Here is an 18,740-nt window from a genome sequence, read left to right on the forward strand (position 1 = left end):
GCTAGCTCGGAAAGAACTATAAAATGGAATGAGGAGAACCAGGAGGGGCACAAAAAAGCTTTGGCTGGAAGGATTAGGGAAAATCCAAAGCATTATACACATATGTGAAGAATAAGACAATGACCAGCAAAAGAGTAGGGCCAAACAGTAATAGTGAAGGGAACTTGCGCCCGGAGTCTGCAACTGTAGGGGAGGCCCTCAATGAGTTTTTTCTTCAGTATTCACTAGAGAGAGGGATCTTGTTGATAGTGAGAACACCATGGACCAGGCTAATAGGTTTAAACAGATTGATATTAAGGAAGTGGATGTGCTGGAAATTCTGGGAAGCATCAAGGTAAGTAAGTACCCAGGGCCAGACCAGATATATCCAAGGTTACTACGGGAAACAAGGAATGACAGTGCTACACCTCTGGTGATGGTCTTTACATCCTCACTCTCCACAGGAGTAGTACTAGATGATTGGAAGGAGGTGAGTGATGTTCCTCTGTTCAAGAAAGGTAATAGGGAAATCCTGGGAATTACAGACCAGTCAGTCTTATGACTGTGGTAAGCAATGTAGTGGAAAGGATTCTGAGAGATAGGATTTATGACTATTTGGAAAAAAACATAGTTTGATTAAAGATAATCAGTATGACTTTGTGAGGGGCAGTCCATGCCTCACAAGTCTTATTGAGTTCTTTGAGGATGTGATGACACAAGTTGATGATGGTCGAGCAGTGGATGTGGTGTATGTGGATTTCAGTAAGGCATTTGATAAGGTTCCTCTTGGTAGGCCCATTGAGAAAATTAGGAAGTATGAGATACAAGGAAATGTGGCTGGATACAGAAGTGGCTGGCCAAAAGAAGACAGCGAGTGGTAGTGGATGGAAAGTATTCCGTCTGGAGGTTGATGACTATAGGACCTGTTCTTGGGCCTCTGCTCTTTGTAGTTTTTATAAATGACTTGGATGAAGAAGTGGAAGGGTGTAATCATGAGTTTGCCAATGACACAGAGGTTGGTGGTTTTGTAAATAATATTGAGGACTGTTGTAGGCTTTCGGCTTTTGCCTGAAATGTCAATTCTCTTGCTCCTTCAATGCTGCCTAACCTGCTATGCTCTTCCAGCACCACACTCTCGACTCTAATCTCCAGGATCTGCAGTCCTCACTTTCATCTACACAAGACATTGACAGGATGCAGAGCTGGGCTGAGAATTGGCAGATGCAGTTCAACCTCGATAAATGTGATGGGATTCATTTTGGAAGGTCAACTTTGAATGCTGAATACAGGGTTAAAGACAGGATTCTTGACAGTGTGGAATATCAGCAAGATATTGGGGCCACGTACATAGAACACTCAAAGTTACAAACTAAGATGATAGGGTTGTTAAGAAGGCGTATGGTGTTTTAGCTTTCATTAACAGGGGGATTGAGTTTAAGAGATGTGAGGTTTTGCTGCCGCTCTATAAAACCCAGGTTAGACCACAGTTGGAATATTGTGTCCAGTTCTGGTCACCTCATTATCGGAAGGATATAGATGCTTTACAGAGGGTGCAGAGGAGATTTACCAGGATGCTGTCTAGATTGGAGGGCTTGTCTTATGAAGAGAGGTTGAGTGAGCTCGGGCTTTTCACACTGGAGAGAAACAGGAAGAGAGGTGACTGGATAGAGGTGTACAAGGTAATGAGAGGCATAGATAGAGTAGATAGCCAGAGACTTTTCCCCAGGGCAGAAATGGCTGTCATAAGGGGTCATAATTTTAAGTTGATTGGAGGAAGGTATTGGGGAGATGTCAGAGGTAGATTCTTTACACAGAGAGTGATAGGTGCGTGGTTTGTACTGCCAGCGGTGATAGTAATGTCAGAGACAGTTGGGACATTTAAGCAACTGCTAGACAAGCACATGGAGTGTGATAAATTGAAGGCAGTGTAGGTTAGGTTGATTTTATATTTAGATAAATGCTCAGCACAACATCGTGGGCCGAAGAGCCTGTACTGTACTGTTCTATGTTGTATGTTCTATATGTTCATTAAGATATGTTACTCAATCCAAAAGAGTTATGCTGTGCCCATTTTCTTAAATAGGCTTTGCTAGAAGTAGTCAACGACTTGTTTGAAGAGCAAACAGATTTGGAAAAAATTGTGAGGAAAATAATGCACCGAGCTCAGACGTTGCTGAAGTGTGAACGTTGTTCTGTCCTGCTCCTTGAAGACATTGAGTCTCCGGTAAGTTAGCTCCTACATACACACAAAGAGAACCAACAGAACAAAATTCAATAGAAATACTTCCAAGTTGTCAGGCCATTGCAACTAAAATTTACTTGAGAAGTGGAAGAAACTGAATCTAATGATTTAATTATTTATTTGCTTGATTTGCAAAAGAGTTATCCTCTGGGATTAATTTTTAAAAGGTTTTTCATTCTTTCTCTATGATTTTTCTAACATGATCGATAAGGAGTTAATTTTAGAATTGTTACTAGTTTGAAGAATCTCAGTTAGTGATTGTTTAAGGATGCTTACATGTAAACCTCAGTGATCCATTAATGAGTTAATTTGTTTTGTTTCCTCTTCTGCTGCAACAGTTTTACAAGTCTATCGTTTTCACACGTTTCACCTTCTGTCTCAGTGATTTTTAAAGGAAATTTTTTAATTAAATGAATCCTAATAGAATAAGACTATAAAAAATTGGAATAATTGTAGTCTGTTCAGCCCCTTGAGCCTGCTCAACCATTCAATAACATCATGGCTGATCCAGCACTCCTCATTTACATTTTCATTCCCTTTTCCTATAAGCCTGGATTCCCTGACTGATCAAGAGTCTATCAAACATACGCAAGGACTCTGCCTCCACAGCTTTGTGTGGCAAGGAGTGCCTAAAACTGTCAACCGTCTGAGAGAAGAAAATCCTCCTCATCTCAGTCTTAAAATCTGACTCACCCATGAAGAGAAACATCCTCTCAGTATTCATCCTGACAAGTCCCTTAATAATCCTATACATTTAAATGAAATTACCTCTCATTGGTTTAAACCCCAATGAGTAGAATTCCAACCTATTTTAGCCTTTGGTGATAAGGCAATCCCCACAGTGTGGAAACAGGCCATTCGGCCCAACAAGTCCGCACTGACCCTCCAAAGATCATCCCACTTACACCCATCCCCCTACAATCCTGCATTTCCCATGATAAACCTGCACACCTCTGAACATCATGAGCAATTCTGCATGGCCAATTCACCAAGCCTGCTCATCGTTGGTCTGCTGGGGGAAACCAGAGTACCCAGCAGAAACCCACACAGACAATGTGCAAACTCCACATGGACAGTCACCCAAGGATGGAATTAAACCTGGGTTCCTGGCACTGTGAGGAAGCATGCCACCCAGGCATTATCCTTATGAACTTCTTATGAGCTGCCTTCAATGAAATGGTATCTTTTCTTAATTAAGGGACTAAAACTGCTCACAGTACTCCAGATGTGGTCTTACCAGCACCTTTCCTGAAGAAGGGCTTATGCCCGAAACGTCGATTCTCCTGTTCCCTGGATGCTGCCTGACCTGCTGCGCTTTTCCAGCAACACATTTCCAGCTCTGATCTCCAGCATCTGCAGACCTCACTTTCTCCTTACCAGCACCTTTTACAGTTGCAGTTAGACCTCCCTGCTGGGACTTCAACTTCCTTGAAACAAGGGTCAACATTCATTAGCCTTCCTGATTAACTTCTGCTCCTGTGTGCTAGCTTTTTATGTTTCATACACAAGTCCCTTTGAGTTGCAGCTTTCTGCAGTTTTTACCATTTAAATAATATTGTATTCTTTTGTTCTCCTTTCCAAAATGAAGAGCTCTACATTTTCCCACATTATGCTTCAATTGTCAACTTTTCGCCCGCTTTACTTAAGCTATCAATATCCTTTCGTAAACTGTATCCCTCTCGCAATCTGCCTTCCTACCTATTTTTTGTGTTGTCTACAAACTTAGTTACAGTACACTCACTTCCTTTGTCTAAGTAATTAATATCTATTTAAACAGTTGTATTGTAAACTGGTCATCGGTCACCAACCTGATAAAGATTAATCAAGACTGTCAGAGGTGGATTGACATGTTCTCTGAATTCATTCAATTTCTAAGAATGGAATAAAGGCCTTTTTCTGCTGCATATTATGACACACATTTTCTCTTCATATTTTGTGGCAGGTGGTAAAGTTTACAAAATCGTTTGAACTCCTGTCTCCCAAGTGTAGTGCAGATGCTGAAAGCAGGTAAGTTTCTTGTTATATTTAATAAGAGTTCAGTAGGGTCTAAGGTACCCAATTATATGCAAATGGAAAGTATTCTAATCCACATTACAGGGCCTGGGGCAAGAGATTACATCAAGGCCTAATAACCAGGCCTCAGGGCTATGGGAACCCACGTGTTCAGATTGGGATGGGGTTGCTGGGGTCGGGATCAGAACTGGGGGCATAGGGCTTGGGAAAAGGGCATCTCTACTACCTGTGGTGTCTGTGCTTGGCCCTATTACTCTCTATACAGTTTGGAAGATTGTGGACCCAGTGGGTATGAATTTGGAAAATTTAAATTCATTGCGTAGAGAATGAAAGATGTATAAGTAAACATTGTAAAACTTGAATTAAACAGGAATTACATTGTACATTATAAACTACAGAAAAAAAAGTTGAACGTAAATATGCTGTAAATTACAAAATAGCATCAGGTTATTATTCAATTGGTTGTTGATATATCTTCCTTTGATTTACCCTTTTGTTCTGTTCTATCGTATTTTAAGAATTTACTTTAAGCATATCAGTGTTGGTTTTAACATTGGGAGAGAGGCTGGGTGAGCAACGAACTCTTCTGATATTGTCAGCATTAGCCCTGGATGATTTAATGTGTAGGCTTCATTTTAATATGTTTGACAGGCTGTGTCTCTGTCATGCAGAAACGATAATCCTTTACTCTGCAACTTCAGGCAAACTTGCTGAACTTAATCAAAGCCAGAATGCGTCATTTAAAGCATGGCTATTTACCAGCAGCTCCTTCCTACCTGAAGAAAAGGAATCTACTCTGCTGTGATTTCAAAGCAGGAAAGATGCTTGGTAGTGTGGAGGTGCAGAAGGATCTTGGTGTCCATGTACATAGATCCCTGAAAGTTGCCACCCAGGTTGATATTGCTGTTAAGAAGGCATACAATTTGTTAGGTTTTACTGGTAGAGCCATGATGTCATGCTGCAATTGTACAAAACGCTATTACGGCCTCACTTGGAATATTGTGTGCAGTTCTGGTCGCCCCATTACAGGAAAGATGTGGAAGCATTGGAAAAGGTGCAGAGGAGATTTACCAGAATGCTGCCTGGTCTAGAGTGAAGGTCTTATGAGGAAAGGCTGAGGGACTTGGTCTGTTCTCAATGGGAGGAAGAAGGCTAAGAGGCGATTTAATAGAGCAAAGAGATGAAGAACACACTGGTGATGTTGGTTCAGGAATATTGCTTCCATAGCTTTGAAAATGTGTAGTGGGATCCATTATGGAGAGCTGAGCAGACAGACCAGTAATGTCTGGGATGGATGGTATCCAGCACTGCAGCATTTTATAAGTACTCAAAGGTTATGTCCTCACAGTTTGCACTGTGAGGTGATCCCATAGACCTCCGTCTCAAGATTAAGAATGCAACCACTGCAGGCTGACTTGCAATGCACAGTTTAGAGTTTAATACCTAGTACAACTAAACTGTTATTATAAACAGAGTGGGGAAAAACACTGAATATATTTTAATAAAGCAGAGAACTTTCAAATTACCTTGCACTTTCACCATTGGTGACCCACCGAGACCTTGCCTTGACAGCCAGGAATGATCCATTTACATACAGAAGTTTTAAAATTACAGTCATAACTCTGAGCAGCGAATGCACAGCTGCATTCTCACACTGTGGCTCCACTATTTCTCATCCACCTCATCTATAAAACGGATGGCAGCAAGTGAATCACTGTATAAATTGGTTCCATCAAATAGGATGTAGGTCACGCATTCCTTGGAATTTCAAATACCACTGTTCCTATATTTTTTCCATACTTCACAATGTTTCTTTAGAAGCTAGATGCAATTATAAAGTAGTGGAAATAAATTAATTGAAGTACTTTCGTAAAACAAGTACTCTCCAGGTCATGTTACCTTTAAATTTCCAGTCTGCAAATTTTCAGAATTAATAGAGTCATAGAGTTTACAGCATGGTGACCAGACATCCCAATCTGACATTGTCCCATTTGGCCCATATCCCTCTCAACCCTTCCTATTAATGTGACCATCCAGATGCTTTTTTAAAGTTGTAACTGCTCCAACACCTCTTCTGACAGCTTGTTCCACACATCCATCATCCTCTGCATGAAAAAGTTGACCCTCAAGTCTCTTTTAAATATTTCCTCTTTAACCTTAAACCTATACCCTCCAGTTTTGGACTCCCCTACTCTGGGAAAAAGACCTTGGCTATTCACCCTATCCATGCCCCTCATGATTTTATAAAAATGGATTTTAAGTGGCTGACAGCATTGATAAAACTGTGTCAGTAGATGGTTGGAAGGGGTGTAAAGTGTTACAGGACATGCTGCAGGAGCTTAGTCAACTTTGAATTAAATCGCAAGCACCAACTATCTGGAGAGAGATATTATATAAAGACCTATTCAGTTGTACAAAGTCAAAAATCACACAACACCAGGTTATAGTCCAAAAGGTTTATTTGGAAGCACTAGCTTTCGGAGCGCTGCTCCTTCATCAGATGGTTGTGGAGTATAAGATCATAAGACACAGAATTTATAGCAAGAGTTTATAGTGTCGTGTAACTGAAATTATATATTGAAAAAGAAGATTCAATATATAATTTCAGTTTCATCACACTGTAAACTTTTGCTATAAATTCTGTGTCTTATGATCTTATACTCCACAATTACCTGATGAAGAAGCAGCACCCCAAAAGCTAGTGCTTCCAATTAAACCTGTTGGACTATAACCTGGTGTTGTGTGATTTTTGACTTTGTACACCCCAGCCCAACACCAGCATCTCCAAACCATGTTCAGTTGTGTTATTACACATCTCTGAAGCAGATGAGACTTGAACCCAGGCCCCGTGGTTCAGAGATAGGGCATACCACTGCACCATAAGAGCCCCTTACCTGGTAGGAGAGCTCAATACATTGCATCAGCTGGAACTGCAGTATTTAACTTCAAATTAGGAAAATAACTACTGTTAATAACACAATAGAGAACTATACACCCTTATTTCAGACTGACATTTTTTCTGATGTCATCAAAAATGGCACAGCCCTCAGCTGATAGTCATAATCTCCGAGGAACTATTTGAAATATTATGCACAATTACTTCCATTTTTCACCACTCCATTTCATTGTAGATAAAAACTGCACTTTACACCATTCTCAAATGTAAAGGTACCAGCTAATAATTAGAAACCAGCTGCTAAGGCAGCAAGAGTGAAGGTTCTTCTCTTTGGTAATTTCTCACTGGGATCATTGGAGGCACTGTGCTTCTAAAACTTTCTCTTTGTTCAACTCTGGCATGAAAGCACCAAGACTGCTTCCTAGTAATCATTGGAAAAATAACGAGATCCCGACTTTGTAGTAATTAAGTGAAAACTCTTGGTGTTCACTTTTAGGACTGGTTCAATGAGATTTCAAACTCATGTAACAGAAATCTGAGACCACCTGGTCTCAAAACAATCACTGGAAGAAATTCTATGCCACGTCCAACCACTATTTTCCAGCCTCGGAAACAAATGGAAGATTGGCCTTGCTATGAGCATACTGATCAGTGATTAGATACAAATTTGTTCTACAGACTGCCTAATTGTAGCACACGGTACAAGTATGTCCTAGCTGTTCTTGAAAGCAATGCTGGTCTCCTGTCACATGTTGAAGTCCATGTCAAGATCTTCATTAATATGAGTCCCAGAATAGTATGGGTCTGGCCTAAACATATTACATTATGTTGTACTCTTTTGGAGAAAATGGAACTGTACATGGTGTACCAACTGACTTACCATGTCATGCGATCTCGACTTCTTTGTATTCAGTCTGTAGGAGCCATTAAATCATTTGTAACATGATGTAACATGGTATCATGTGGAATTTGTATGGAATGTTTTGAACTACAAGAGAGTCAGCCACTGTGGAAAAGACTGCATGGATTTTTGGCTGAAAGCATGTGGAATTTCAGAACTATAAGAAAGTCAGCTACTGAAAGAAACAGCAGGTGGTGAGGCAACGTGCAAGAGTCTTTTTAAAAAAAGTAATTGTTTTTGTCCTCACCAAGATACTAGTAATAAATACATTGGTCCCTGACAATACCAATAGGAGTGACTCCCACACAGTCCTGCTTTGCTGAATGGGATAGATTTTAAACAGGCTAACAACTTAAGACGAGACACCCATCAGGTGTTTTAAGCCATCAGCAGCAGCTATTCAAACTCAGTCAGTCACCTCATGGCCTATCACATCTGCCCAGGAGAAAGTGTGGACTGCAGATGCTGGAGATCACAGTCATAAAGTGTAGCGCTGGAAAGACACAACTGCCTGACTGGCTGTGCTTTTCCAACACGATCACATCTGCCCACTCTACCGTTGTCACCAAGCCGCCCTGGTTCAGTGAAGATGGCAGGAGGATGTGCCAGCAGCAGCAGCAGGCAGACTTAAAAATGATGAAGCTACAATACAGAATTACTTATGTGCCATAAAACATAGACAGTAAGCAACAGAAGAGTTATGTGATCCTACAACTAACAGATCAGATCCAAACTCTGGAGGTCAATCAGATCTGGTTTTGAATAATGGTGGACAGTACAATTGAGGAGGAGGGTCCATAAATGTCCCCATCCTTGAAAACAGGGGAGCCCAACATACCAGTGCCAAAGACATGTGGATGATCGATCTCAGCCCATTCCTGAAGTCCCCAGCATCATAGACGCCAGTTTTCAGCCAATTTGATCCATTCCCCATGATATCAAGAAATGGCTAAAGGCACTGGGTACTGTGAAGGCTATGGATCCTGACAACATTCTGGCAATGCTACTGAAGATCTGTGCTCCAGAACTAACCACACCCTGAGTTAAGCTGTTCCGGTACAATTACTGTTACACATGAAGTTTGTAATGATAACAATGATGCCACAGAAATGCAAGGCAATGACCATCTTCAACAAGACCATTTCAACCTAACATTCAGTGGCATTGCCATGAAACCTCCAGTATTAACATCCTTGGCATTACTATTGACCAGAAACTAAACTGGACCAGCTATATAAATATTGCAGCTACAAGAGAAGACAAAGGCTGTGATGAGGAATTTACCTCCTGACTCCTCAGTGCCTGATCATCACTAAAAAGCACAAGGAAGATATATGATGGAATACTGTCCACTTGCCTGGATGGCTGCAGCTCTAACAGCACTCAAGAGGCTCAACACCATCAGGAAAAAGCAGCCTGCTTAATTAGCAATCCATCTACTACTTTTAATATTCACTCCCCCTACTAGTGATGATCAGTTGCAGTAATGTGGACCATCTACAAGATGCACTGCAATTACTCACCAAGGCACTTTATATGGCACCTTCCAAGCATGCAAGCTCTAGAAGGACAACAGCAGCATAAGAACTCTAGCACTTGCAAGACTCCCCATAAGCAACTCACCATTTTGACTTGGAACTATTCCTTCACTGTTGTTTGGTCAAATCCTGGAGCATCATTCCTAACCACATCGTTAGTGTACCTACACTGCACTCTCATCTAAGGCCAAGGTGGATGCAGGATCCAGCACCACATCCAATCCATGAACCCTGCCTTTGGAGTCCCAGGGATAAGCGTGTTTGATGACTGCGACATTTGTCCTGATACCAAGATCCTTGTGGAAAAGGCAGACCTACTTTCAACTCTTCTACATGGCTTCAAAACTTTGCCTATGTATAACCACCAACTCAAGGTGCTGGAGAAGTACCATCAATGCTGTTTGAGACAAGATTCTCTGCATTATCCTAACATCAGAGTCTTTGAAGGAGCCAATAGCACTACTATCGAGGCCATAATCATCTGAAGCCAACTCTGCTGGGCTGGCCATGTTCTTTGGATGCCTGAGATATGACTGTCAAAGCAAACCTTCTTTACCCAGTTCAAGGGAGGCACTTGAATAAGAGAACCAAGGAAGTGCTTCAAAGATTCCCTGAAGGTTTACCTTCAAAAATACAGCATAGATGTCAATGCTTGGGAGATGCTTTCTCAGAAGAAACCAACTTCACAGAACCTCCTGTATGAAGGGACAGAATTCTTCAAGAACATCTATCAACAAAAGGAAGTACAGAAAAGGATCCTGAGAAAAGAATGCCAGCAATCTTGAGGCCAAAGACAAGTTCCATCTCCTGCACAAAATGCTAAATGAGTGGTCAAAGATGCAGCTCTCGGATTGGGCTCATCAGCCGCACAAAGATGCATAGACCCCATGACCAAGGACATGGAATTTCCCAGATGGACAGTCATACTCATTAGAGAGTGACTACAGACAATGTCACTACATGGAGTGTAATAGCTCCATGCTTGCCATCTCCTTCTCAAGGAGAAAGTGAGGTCTGCAGACGCTGGAGATCAAAGTTGAAACTTTATTGCTGGAACAGCACAGCAGGTCAGGCAGCATCCAGGGAACAGGAGATTGAAGAAACATTATCCCTGCATGCAGTCTGTCGAGCCCTGTCAACCTTTTATATACTTCAGTGAGATTCCCTCTTCTAAACTCCAATGAACACAGGCCTAGTCAACCCACACCTACCTTCCCAGGAACCCGACTTGAACCTTTGCTGCATTCCCTCCACAGGAAATATACCTTTTCCTCGGTAAGGAGACCAAAACTGCGCACAATCTATGTGCAATATCACAAAGGTCTCATATAGTTGCAATAAGACTTCCTTTGTTCCTGTGAACAAATCCTTTCCGGATCCCTCCAGCCCGGCACCGCCTTCCTGACCTGCTGTCTTCTTCTTGACCTCTCCGCCTCCATCCTACTCCGACCTATCACCCACACGTTGACCTCTTTCCACCTATCACATTTCCAACTCCCCTCCTCCAAGTCCCTCCTCCCTACCTTTTATCTTCTCCTGCTGAACACTCTCTGCTCATTCCTGAAGAAGGGCATGTGCCCGAAACGTCGAATCTCCTGTTCCCTGGATGCTGCCTGACCTGCTGTGCTGTTCCAGCAATAAAGTATCTCCTTCTCAAGGGCAATTAGCAACTAGCTGTAAATGTGATAACCACATCCCATATCCCATGATTAAATTAACAAAAAACAAACATCCTGGACAGACCCTAGATGAAGATTGGAGTAGGCATCCACATTCTTTTAAGATGTGAGTATCATGTCACTTTAAGTAATAATGTGACTACTGAGAGTTAGACCAGATGTATTCAATGACTACCAATGAAACTTTGAATACCAACACTGCATTCGAGATATTATGATGAGTGACAATGGCCCTCAATTCCTGATTAATGATTTCAGTGGCTTCCTAAAGATTTGGAAAACTCAATGCCATGCATCAAATCCACAATTAAATGGAATGGCTAAGATGGCAGAAAACTCGTCAAAGGGATCATAAAGAGATTGAGCAAATCTTGTGCAAGCTTTCACAAGGCAATCCTTGACTGGATAAATGCATTTACTGAAGACAGGTGAAGCTGTACAGACAAAGACAAATTTCATGCTGCACCCAAACTATTCTTCCCACGGTGAAAAATCTACGAACCTAGAAGTCAGAACAACATGAGTGGCAAACCGAGATGAAATGACAGAAAGAAAAAAAATCACTTTGATAAAACTGTCAAGTAATTGCCAGGGCTGACTTTGCAGAGCAGGTGTGAGTTTTGAATAACTGTAGGTCCCATGAAACAATTTGGAACCTGTGTTGAGCAGTTACCATATTAGTGAATCTGAGTGACCAGATAGACTGCCACAAACCCAGATATATATGTACAGTTAGAGAAGATGTTCCTTCACTATAGGAAGCTGATCAGAAAGAGGTGGTTTTAATACCAGTGCAGGGTACAGAACAACCATCAGTCCCAGAGATCCGCTATTCCCCAGCAACTGAAATAGATCAACAACAACAATTAATATGGCAACAGCACTCACCACAGAAATAGTACTTTGTGAAGTAGTGCATCACCGTGGCAACAAGCAGGTGCCAAATGAACAGCCAACAACAATGCATACACATACAATTTGGATGCCTCCATGCTTTAAAGAATATATATGCAATACATATGCAGAGAATGAAGAAAATAGAACTGACTAGAGGTAACACATTGCTTTGTTACTGAATGATAATTTTATTTGTGAGCCTGTATATTGTGTAACTGAAAGGGGAATTGAAGGTAATGCTGTTGATGTGTGATACGTGGACTTCCAGAATGTGTTTGATATAGTAGCACATAACAAACTTATGAGAAAATATATCGCTCATGGAATAAGAGGGACAGTTCTGAAGAAGGGTCACTGGACTCGAAACATTAACTTTGCTTCCTGTGCACAGATACTGCCCAACGTATTGAGTTTCTCCAGTAATTTCTGTTTTTGTTAAGGTTGGAAAATGGACACAAAATCAACCGAGTGATAGAAACCGAGACTAATGATCAGTTTCAAATGGGGGAAAATTTTGTAGTGGTATTCCCCAGGGATCAATATTTGCTTTTCCTGCTATATATTACTGATCTAGATCTTGGTGTACAGGGGACAATTTCAAAGTTTGTGGATCTGATGAAATTTACAAAAATTGTAAACTGTGAGGAGAACAGCATAGAAATCAAAAGGACACAGGCAAATTAGTTATGTGGTCGGATATATGATGGATTAAGTTCAATGCAGAGAGGTGTGAGGTGGTTCAGTTTAATGGGGAGAATATAGAAAGATAATGTAAAATAAAGGGTACAGTTCTGAAGAGAGTGTAGGGACAGAGGCCGTATATATACACTAATCATTGAAGGAGGCAAGATGCATGTAAAGAGTAATTAAAAAGCATAAGATATCCTCGTTTTTTTTAATAGGAATATAGATTACAAGAGGAAAGAGGAAATGCTGAACTTATATAAGGTAGTTGTTCAACCTTAGCTGGGGTAGAACAAAGCACAAAGAACAGTACAGCACAAGAACTGGCCCTTCAGCCCACCAGCCTGCGCCAACACATGACACCTTTCTAAGCTAAAAGCCTTTTGTCTCAATGCAGTCCATATCCCTTTAATCCCTATCTATTCCTGTAACTGCTCTTAAACACTGCCAATGCATCCACCTCCAACAGCTTCTCTGCCAACACATTCCAGGCACCTACCATCCTCTTGTGCAAAAACACTTGTCTCTCACATCTACTTTAAACTTACCTCCTTTCACCTTAAACTTATGTCCCCAAATAATTGACATTTCTACCCTGCGAAAAAGACTCTAATTATCCATTCTAAGCATGCCTCTCATAAGTTTGTAAACCTCTATCAGGTTTCAGCTCCAATGTTCAAGTGAAAACAAATCAAGTTTGTCAATCTCTCCTCATAACTAATATCATTCAAACCATGCAACATCCTGGTGAATGCTTACTGTACCCTTTCCAAAGCCTCCACATCCTTCTGGTAGTGTGATAACCAGAACTGTATCCAATATTCCAAATGTGGCCTAACTAAAATTCTCTACAGTTGCAACATGACTTGCCAATTTTTATCCTCAATTCCCTGACCAAAAAAGACAAATGTGCCACATGCCTTCTTCACCACCATATCCACCTGAGTTGCCATTTTCAGGGAACTGTGGACCTGAATGCCTAGATCCCTCTGTATGTTGATGCGACTAAATATTTTGCCATTTACTGTATACTTCCCTCCTGCAATTGACCTTCCAAAATGCATCACCAGATTAAATTCCAACTGCCATTTCTCCACCCAAGTCCCAAGCCTATCTATAACTTTCTCTATGGTCTGGCTATCATCCTCACTATCTCCAGCTCCCCCAGTCTTTGTGTCATCTGCAAACTTACTAATCAAGACAATCTACATTTTCCTCCAAATTATTTATATATATTAGAAACAACAGGGGTCCCAGCACTGATTCCCTGAGGAACACCACTGATCACCAGTCATAAATCACCCTTCCACCACTACTCTCTGTCTTCTATGACTAAGTCAGTTTTATATCCATCTTACCAGATCAAAATGGATCCCATGTAACTTTACCTTCTGTATCATGCTGCCATGAGGGAGATTGTCAAATGCCTTGTTAAAGTACATGTTGACAACATCCACCACCCTGTCATCAGCAATCATTTTTATCACTTCCTTAAAAAACTTAACCAAATTTGTGAGACAGCATCCCCCACTCAAAGCTGCCCATCGTTAATAAATCCATTAAAAAAAACAAAGAATGGTAGAAATCAGAAACAAAAACAGAAATTGCTGGAAAAACTCAGCAGGTCTGGTAGCATCTGTGGGGAGAAAGCAGAGTTAATATTTAGGTCCATATTTTTCCAAATGTGAATAAATCCTGTCCCTAAGAAGCTTCTCTAATATTTCCCATACTATTGAGGTAAGTCTCATCAGCCTTTAATTTCCTGGATTATGCATTTTGCTCAAATGAAACAAAGCAACAACATTGGGTCTTCTCCATTCTTCTGAGATCCCACTTGTGACTAAAGAGGATACAAAGGTTTTGCATGAGGCCTCAGCAATTTACTTCCTCACCTCCCTCATTATTCTCAGATTGTTCAGGTCTACGTTAATGCTTTTCAAAACACCCAATACCACTTCTTTTATTATATCGATATGCCTAGAATATCAATATATCCGGAATATCAACATTGCCCCTCCCAAGATTTACCATCCACCATGTCCTTCTTCTTTGTGAATACCACTGCACAGTATTCTTTGAGGATCTCACCCACCTCCTCCAGCTTTATCCTTGAGTGGTCCTACTCTTTTCCTTGATACCCGCTTGTTCCTTACATTCACATCAAAAGCCTTGGGATTTTCCTTAATCCTGTTTGCCAAGGACATTTCATAGATCATTTTAGCCCTCCTAACTCCTTGTTTAAGTTCTTTCCTGCTTTCTTTATATTTCTCAAGGGCTGTAGCTGACTTCAGTTTCCTAAACCTTATGTATGCTTCCTTTTTCTTTTTGACTCAGTGCACAACTTCTTTTGGTTCCTGAATCTTGCCATCTTTATCCCTCACTTTCACAGGAGCATGCTGGTCCTGAACTCTAATCAAGTGGTCTTTGAGAGATTCCACATGACAGATGTGGATTTACTTTCAAACAGCTACCACCAATCTACTTTCCCCAGTTCCTGCCTAATTTTGTTGTAGTTAGCCTTCCCAGTTCACTACGTTCACCCGGGGACTACTCTTACCCTAATCCATAAGTAACTTAAAACTTACAGAATTATGGTTACTGTTCCCAAAATACTGCCTCATTGAAACTTCAATTACCTGGCCCAGCTCATTCCCCAGTACCAGGTCTAAAATGGTCCGTTCCCTAGTTCAACTATTTACCTAATGCTTCAAGAATCCTTCTAGACACATTTAACAAATTCACCGCAAGTTCCCAGTACTAAGGGAGTCCCAGTCAATAAGGGGAAGTTAAAATCTCCCACAGCAACTCTGTTGTTTTTACATATTTCCATTATCTGTCCACATATCTGTTTCTCTAACTCCTGCTGTCTATTGGGAGGCCTGTAGTACAACCCCAAATTGATTGCATCTCCCTATTCCTGAGCTGTACCCATAAAGTCTTTCTGGATGAGTCCTCCTAGGTGTTATGCCTCAGTACAGCTGTGACATTCTGCCTTATTAGTAATACAACTCCCCCCACCTTTTTTACAACTCTCTCTATCTTGCCTGAAACCTGTAAATTATGGAATGTTAAGTTGTCAGTCTTGTTCCTCTCTCAACCAAGTTTCTGTAATGGCTATAACGTCATTGTTATGTGCACTAAACTAAGCTCTAAGTTCATTTGCATTACCCATCATGCTCCTCTCATTAAAATAAAATAAATGCACTTCAGACCACCAGTCCAGCTTTGATCAGTAACCTCTCCCTGTGTGTCCTTTCTCTTAGCTTTACTGGCTGTAATCTCTAACTCCTCCTCAGGCATTTCACTTGCTGACCTTCTGCTCTGATTCCCACCTCCTGCCACACCAGTGTAAACCCTCCTGAAAGACATTAGCAAACCTTCCTGTTGGGTATTGGTGCCCGTCTGTTTTAGGTGCAACGCATTCTTCTTGTACAGGTCCCACCTGCTCTGGAAGAGATCCCAATGATCCACATATCTGAAGCTCTTCCTCCTACACCAGTACACTGTGTCGAGTTCTGGGTATTATGCTATTGGAAGGATGTGAATGTCCCTGAGAGACTGCAAAAGAGATTTACAAGAATGGTTTGAAGGATGAAAAAACTTTATTTGGAGAAGAAGGCTAACAAGACATTTGATAGAAGTTTTCAAAATTACAAAGGGGCTAGATGGGGTAGATAGGGAGACACTGTTCCTGCTTAGTAAATAATCAAGAACGAGAGGTCATGGGTGTAAAGTGATTTGCCAGAGAAGCAAATATAAGATGAGAAAGAACTTCTTTTGCACATAATGAATTGTTCAGGTCTGGATGGACTGCCAGAAAGTGTGCTGGAGGTGTGTTCAGTGGAATCATTCAAGAGGACGTTGGATAATTATTTAAATGGATACAATGTGAAATGGTGTAGGGAAAAGGCAGGAAAATTGCACTAAGTTATAATGCTCATTTGAAGAGACAGTGCAGACATGATCAACTGAATGGCTTGCTTCTACCTGTACCACATCTGTAAATTGTAACTGCAAATGATCGTGTAAATAGTTGTTTGTTTTTCTTTTGTGAAAAGAGTGATGTTTGGAGAAATGCAATTGTACCCTTAGTCTATTCTTACCATAGTCATGTGATCTCTCATGATGCTGTATGTGTGGTCTGTGGGTGCCATCAAACACGTATCACTTGAGACAGGCACTTACATTTGTTAGTCCATTATGAATTCTTCTTCCTCCCGTAAATTATCCGCAATGTTCCAAATTCTAAAAGAAATACCCATTCCTGCCTCTCCTTATGGTGCATTTTCAAAGCCAGCACTGAGCATAAATAATGAAGCAAACTATTGACAGTGATAAATGAAGCACAAGTTTAAGATAATCAGGTAAAGCCAATTAACACTGGAGCAAAACACAACAAACAATTTGAAAATGCAGAATATGAAAGAAAAGGTTTTGCCTGTATTGGCAGGTTAGCTCCTGTGGTCCCCATTTCCCTCTTTTTATGGGCTGAATCTTAACGATAAATGTTCATTCACTTGAATGAGCACATCTAGGCTTTACTGAAGCAAACAACTGGTGAAGATGCCCGAACCTTCAGAGACAGTTTTTTTTTTAAATGATATCCTCACTGATTACCCAGGAGTTTTAGTACTCTATGAAGCCAGTGTCTGCTCAATAGAATAACCATTGTCCATGTAACCTTTTGACAAGTGGAGAAAAAAAACCTTTTATTCTGAATGTGATACCAAAAGCCATGCAGGAATGTAATAAAGATATGCAGAATCCAACATCTATATGCTGTCAAATCTGCTTAGCAGACTGATAGTTCTCCATAAGGTCTTGATTCAGGCAACCTATGGAGAGTTGTCAGCACTTAAATCTCATCTTTTATTTTAATCAGAGGCACAGGAGTTACCGTATCTCTATCTCATTATTATATATTAATTTAAAACTCTAGAGAATCCAATGAGTTAAACATCGCACCTTCACTTCTACCATTGGATCAAACTTGTGTCATTGTAAATATGAGGAAAATCATTGTCTTGCCCATTGTTATCTCAGTGCAATATTTCCAAGTTTGTTATTACCAAGAGTAAAAGCCATGTGATATTACCACTACCATCAACATGTATTGCAGCAAAATTAATCGATCTGTCTGTCTTTCTGTCTATGAACATACTAGTTGATATATTTTTCTAAGGTCTTGTGATGACCAGAATATTACATTATAAACATTTGTGCAATAGATTATTTTGACCCCTTTCATGAAACAATAAAAAAAGCATTCCACAAGATGATCTCCGATTAATGCAGTGTGGAAAGTTGAAATTAATTAATTCAGTAACTCTCTGACTCTTCAATTGTCCCTAGATATACAAATATGAGCAATCCAATTGGATTCCTATTTATCACCAAATTAAACTTCTCCACATTTTACTTTGGTGAGGAACGCCAAGGTCAATTCTAACCTTGAAACTTTATTGCTGGAACAGCACAGCAGGTCAGGCAGCATCCAGGGAACAGGAGATTCGACGTTTCGGGCAAAGGCCCTTCTTCAGGAATGAGCAGAGAGTGTTCAGCAGGAGAAGATAAAAGGTAGGGAGGAGGGACTTGGAGGAGGGGAGTTGGAAATGTGATAGGTGGAAAGAGGTCAAGGTGAGGACTTTATCAAATGCCTTACTGAAGTCCATATACACCACATCAACCGCTTTACCATCATCAACATGTATTGTCACCTTCTCAAAGATCTCAATAAGGCTAGTGAGGCACGACCTACCCTTCACAAAACCGTGCTGACTATCCCTAATCAAATTATTCTTTTCTAGATGATTATAAAGGAGAAAGTGAGGTCTGCAGATGCTGGAGATCAAAGTTGAAACTTTATTGCTGGAACAGCACAGCAGGTCAGGCAGCATCCAGGGAACAGGAG

At 40.8% G+C, this 18,740-nt stretch overlaps 1 protein-coding gene across 3 annotated transcripts in view; it reads left to right on the forward strand.

Moving 5' to 3' along the window:
* The window catches only part of LOC122551515 (dual 3',5'-cyclic-AMP and -GMP phosphodiesterase 11A-like), a 420,047-nt gene that overhangs the window by 240,047 nt on the left and 161,260 nt on the right, over positions 1-18,740 (forward strand). For all 3 annotated transcript variants that reach the window (XM_043693532.1, XM_043693530.1, XM_043693531.1), the window contains 2 exons: positions 2,063-2,203; positions 4,164-4,228. In XM_043693532.1, coding sequence (XP_043549467.1) covers positions 2,063-2,203; positions 4,164-4,228 — 206 coding nt within the window. The remainder of the gene's footprint in view (positions 1-2,062; positions 2,204-4,163; positions 4,229-18,740) is intronic.

This window comes from Chiloscyllium plagiosum, chromosome 7 (assembly GCF_004010195.1).
Source record: "Chiloscyllium plagiosum isolate BGI_BamShark_2017 chromosome 7, ASM401019v2, whole genome shotgun sequence".
NCBI classification, from domain to species: Eukaryota; Metazoa; Chordata; class Chondrichthyes; order Orectolobiformes; family Hemiscylliidae; genus Chiloscyllium; species Chiloscyllium plagiosum.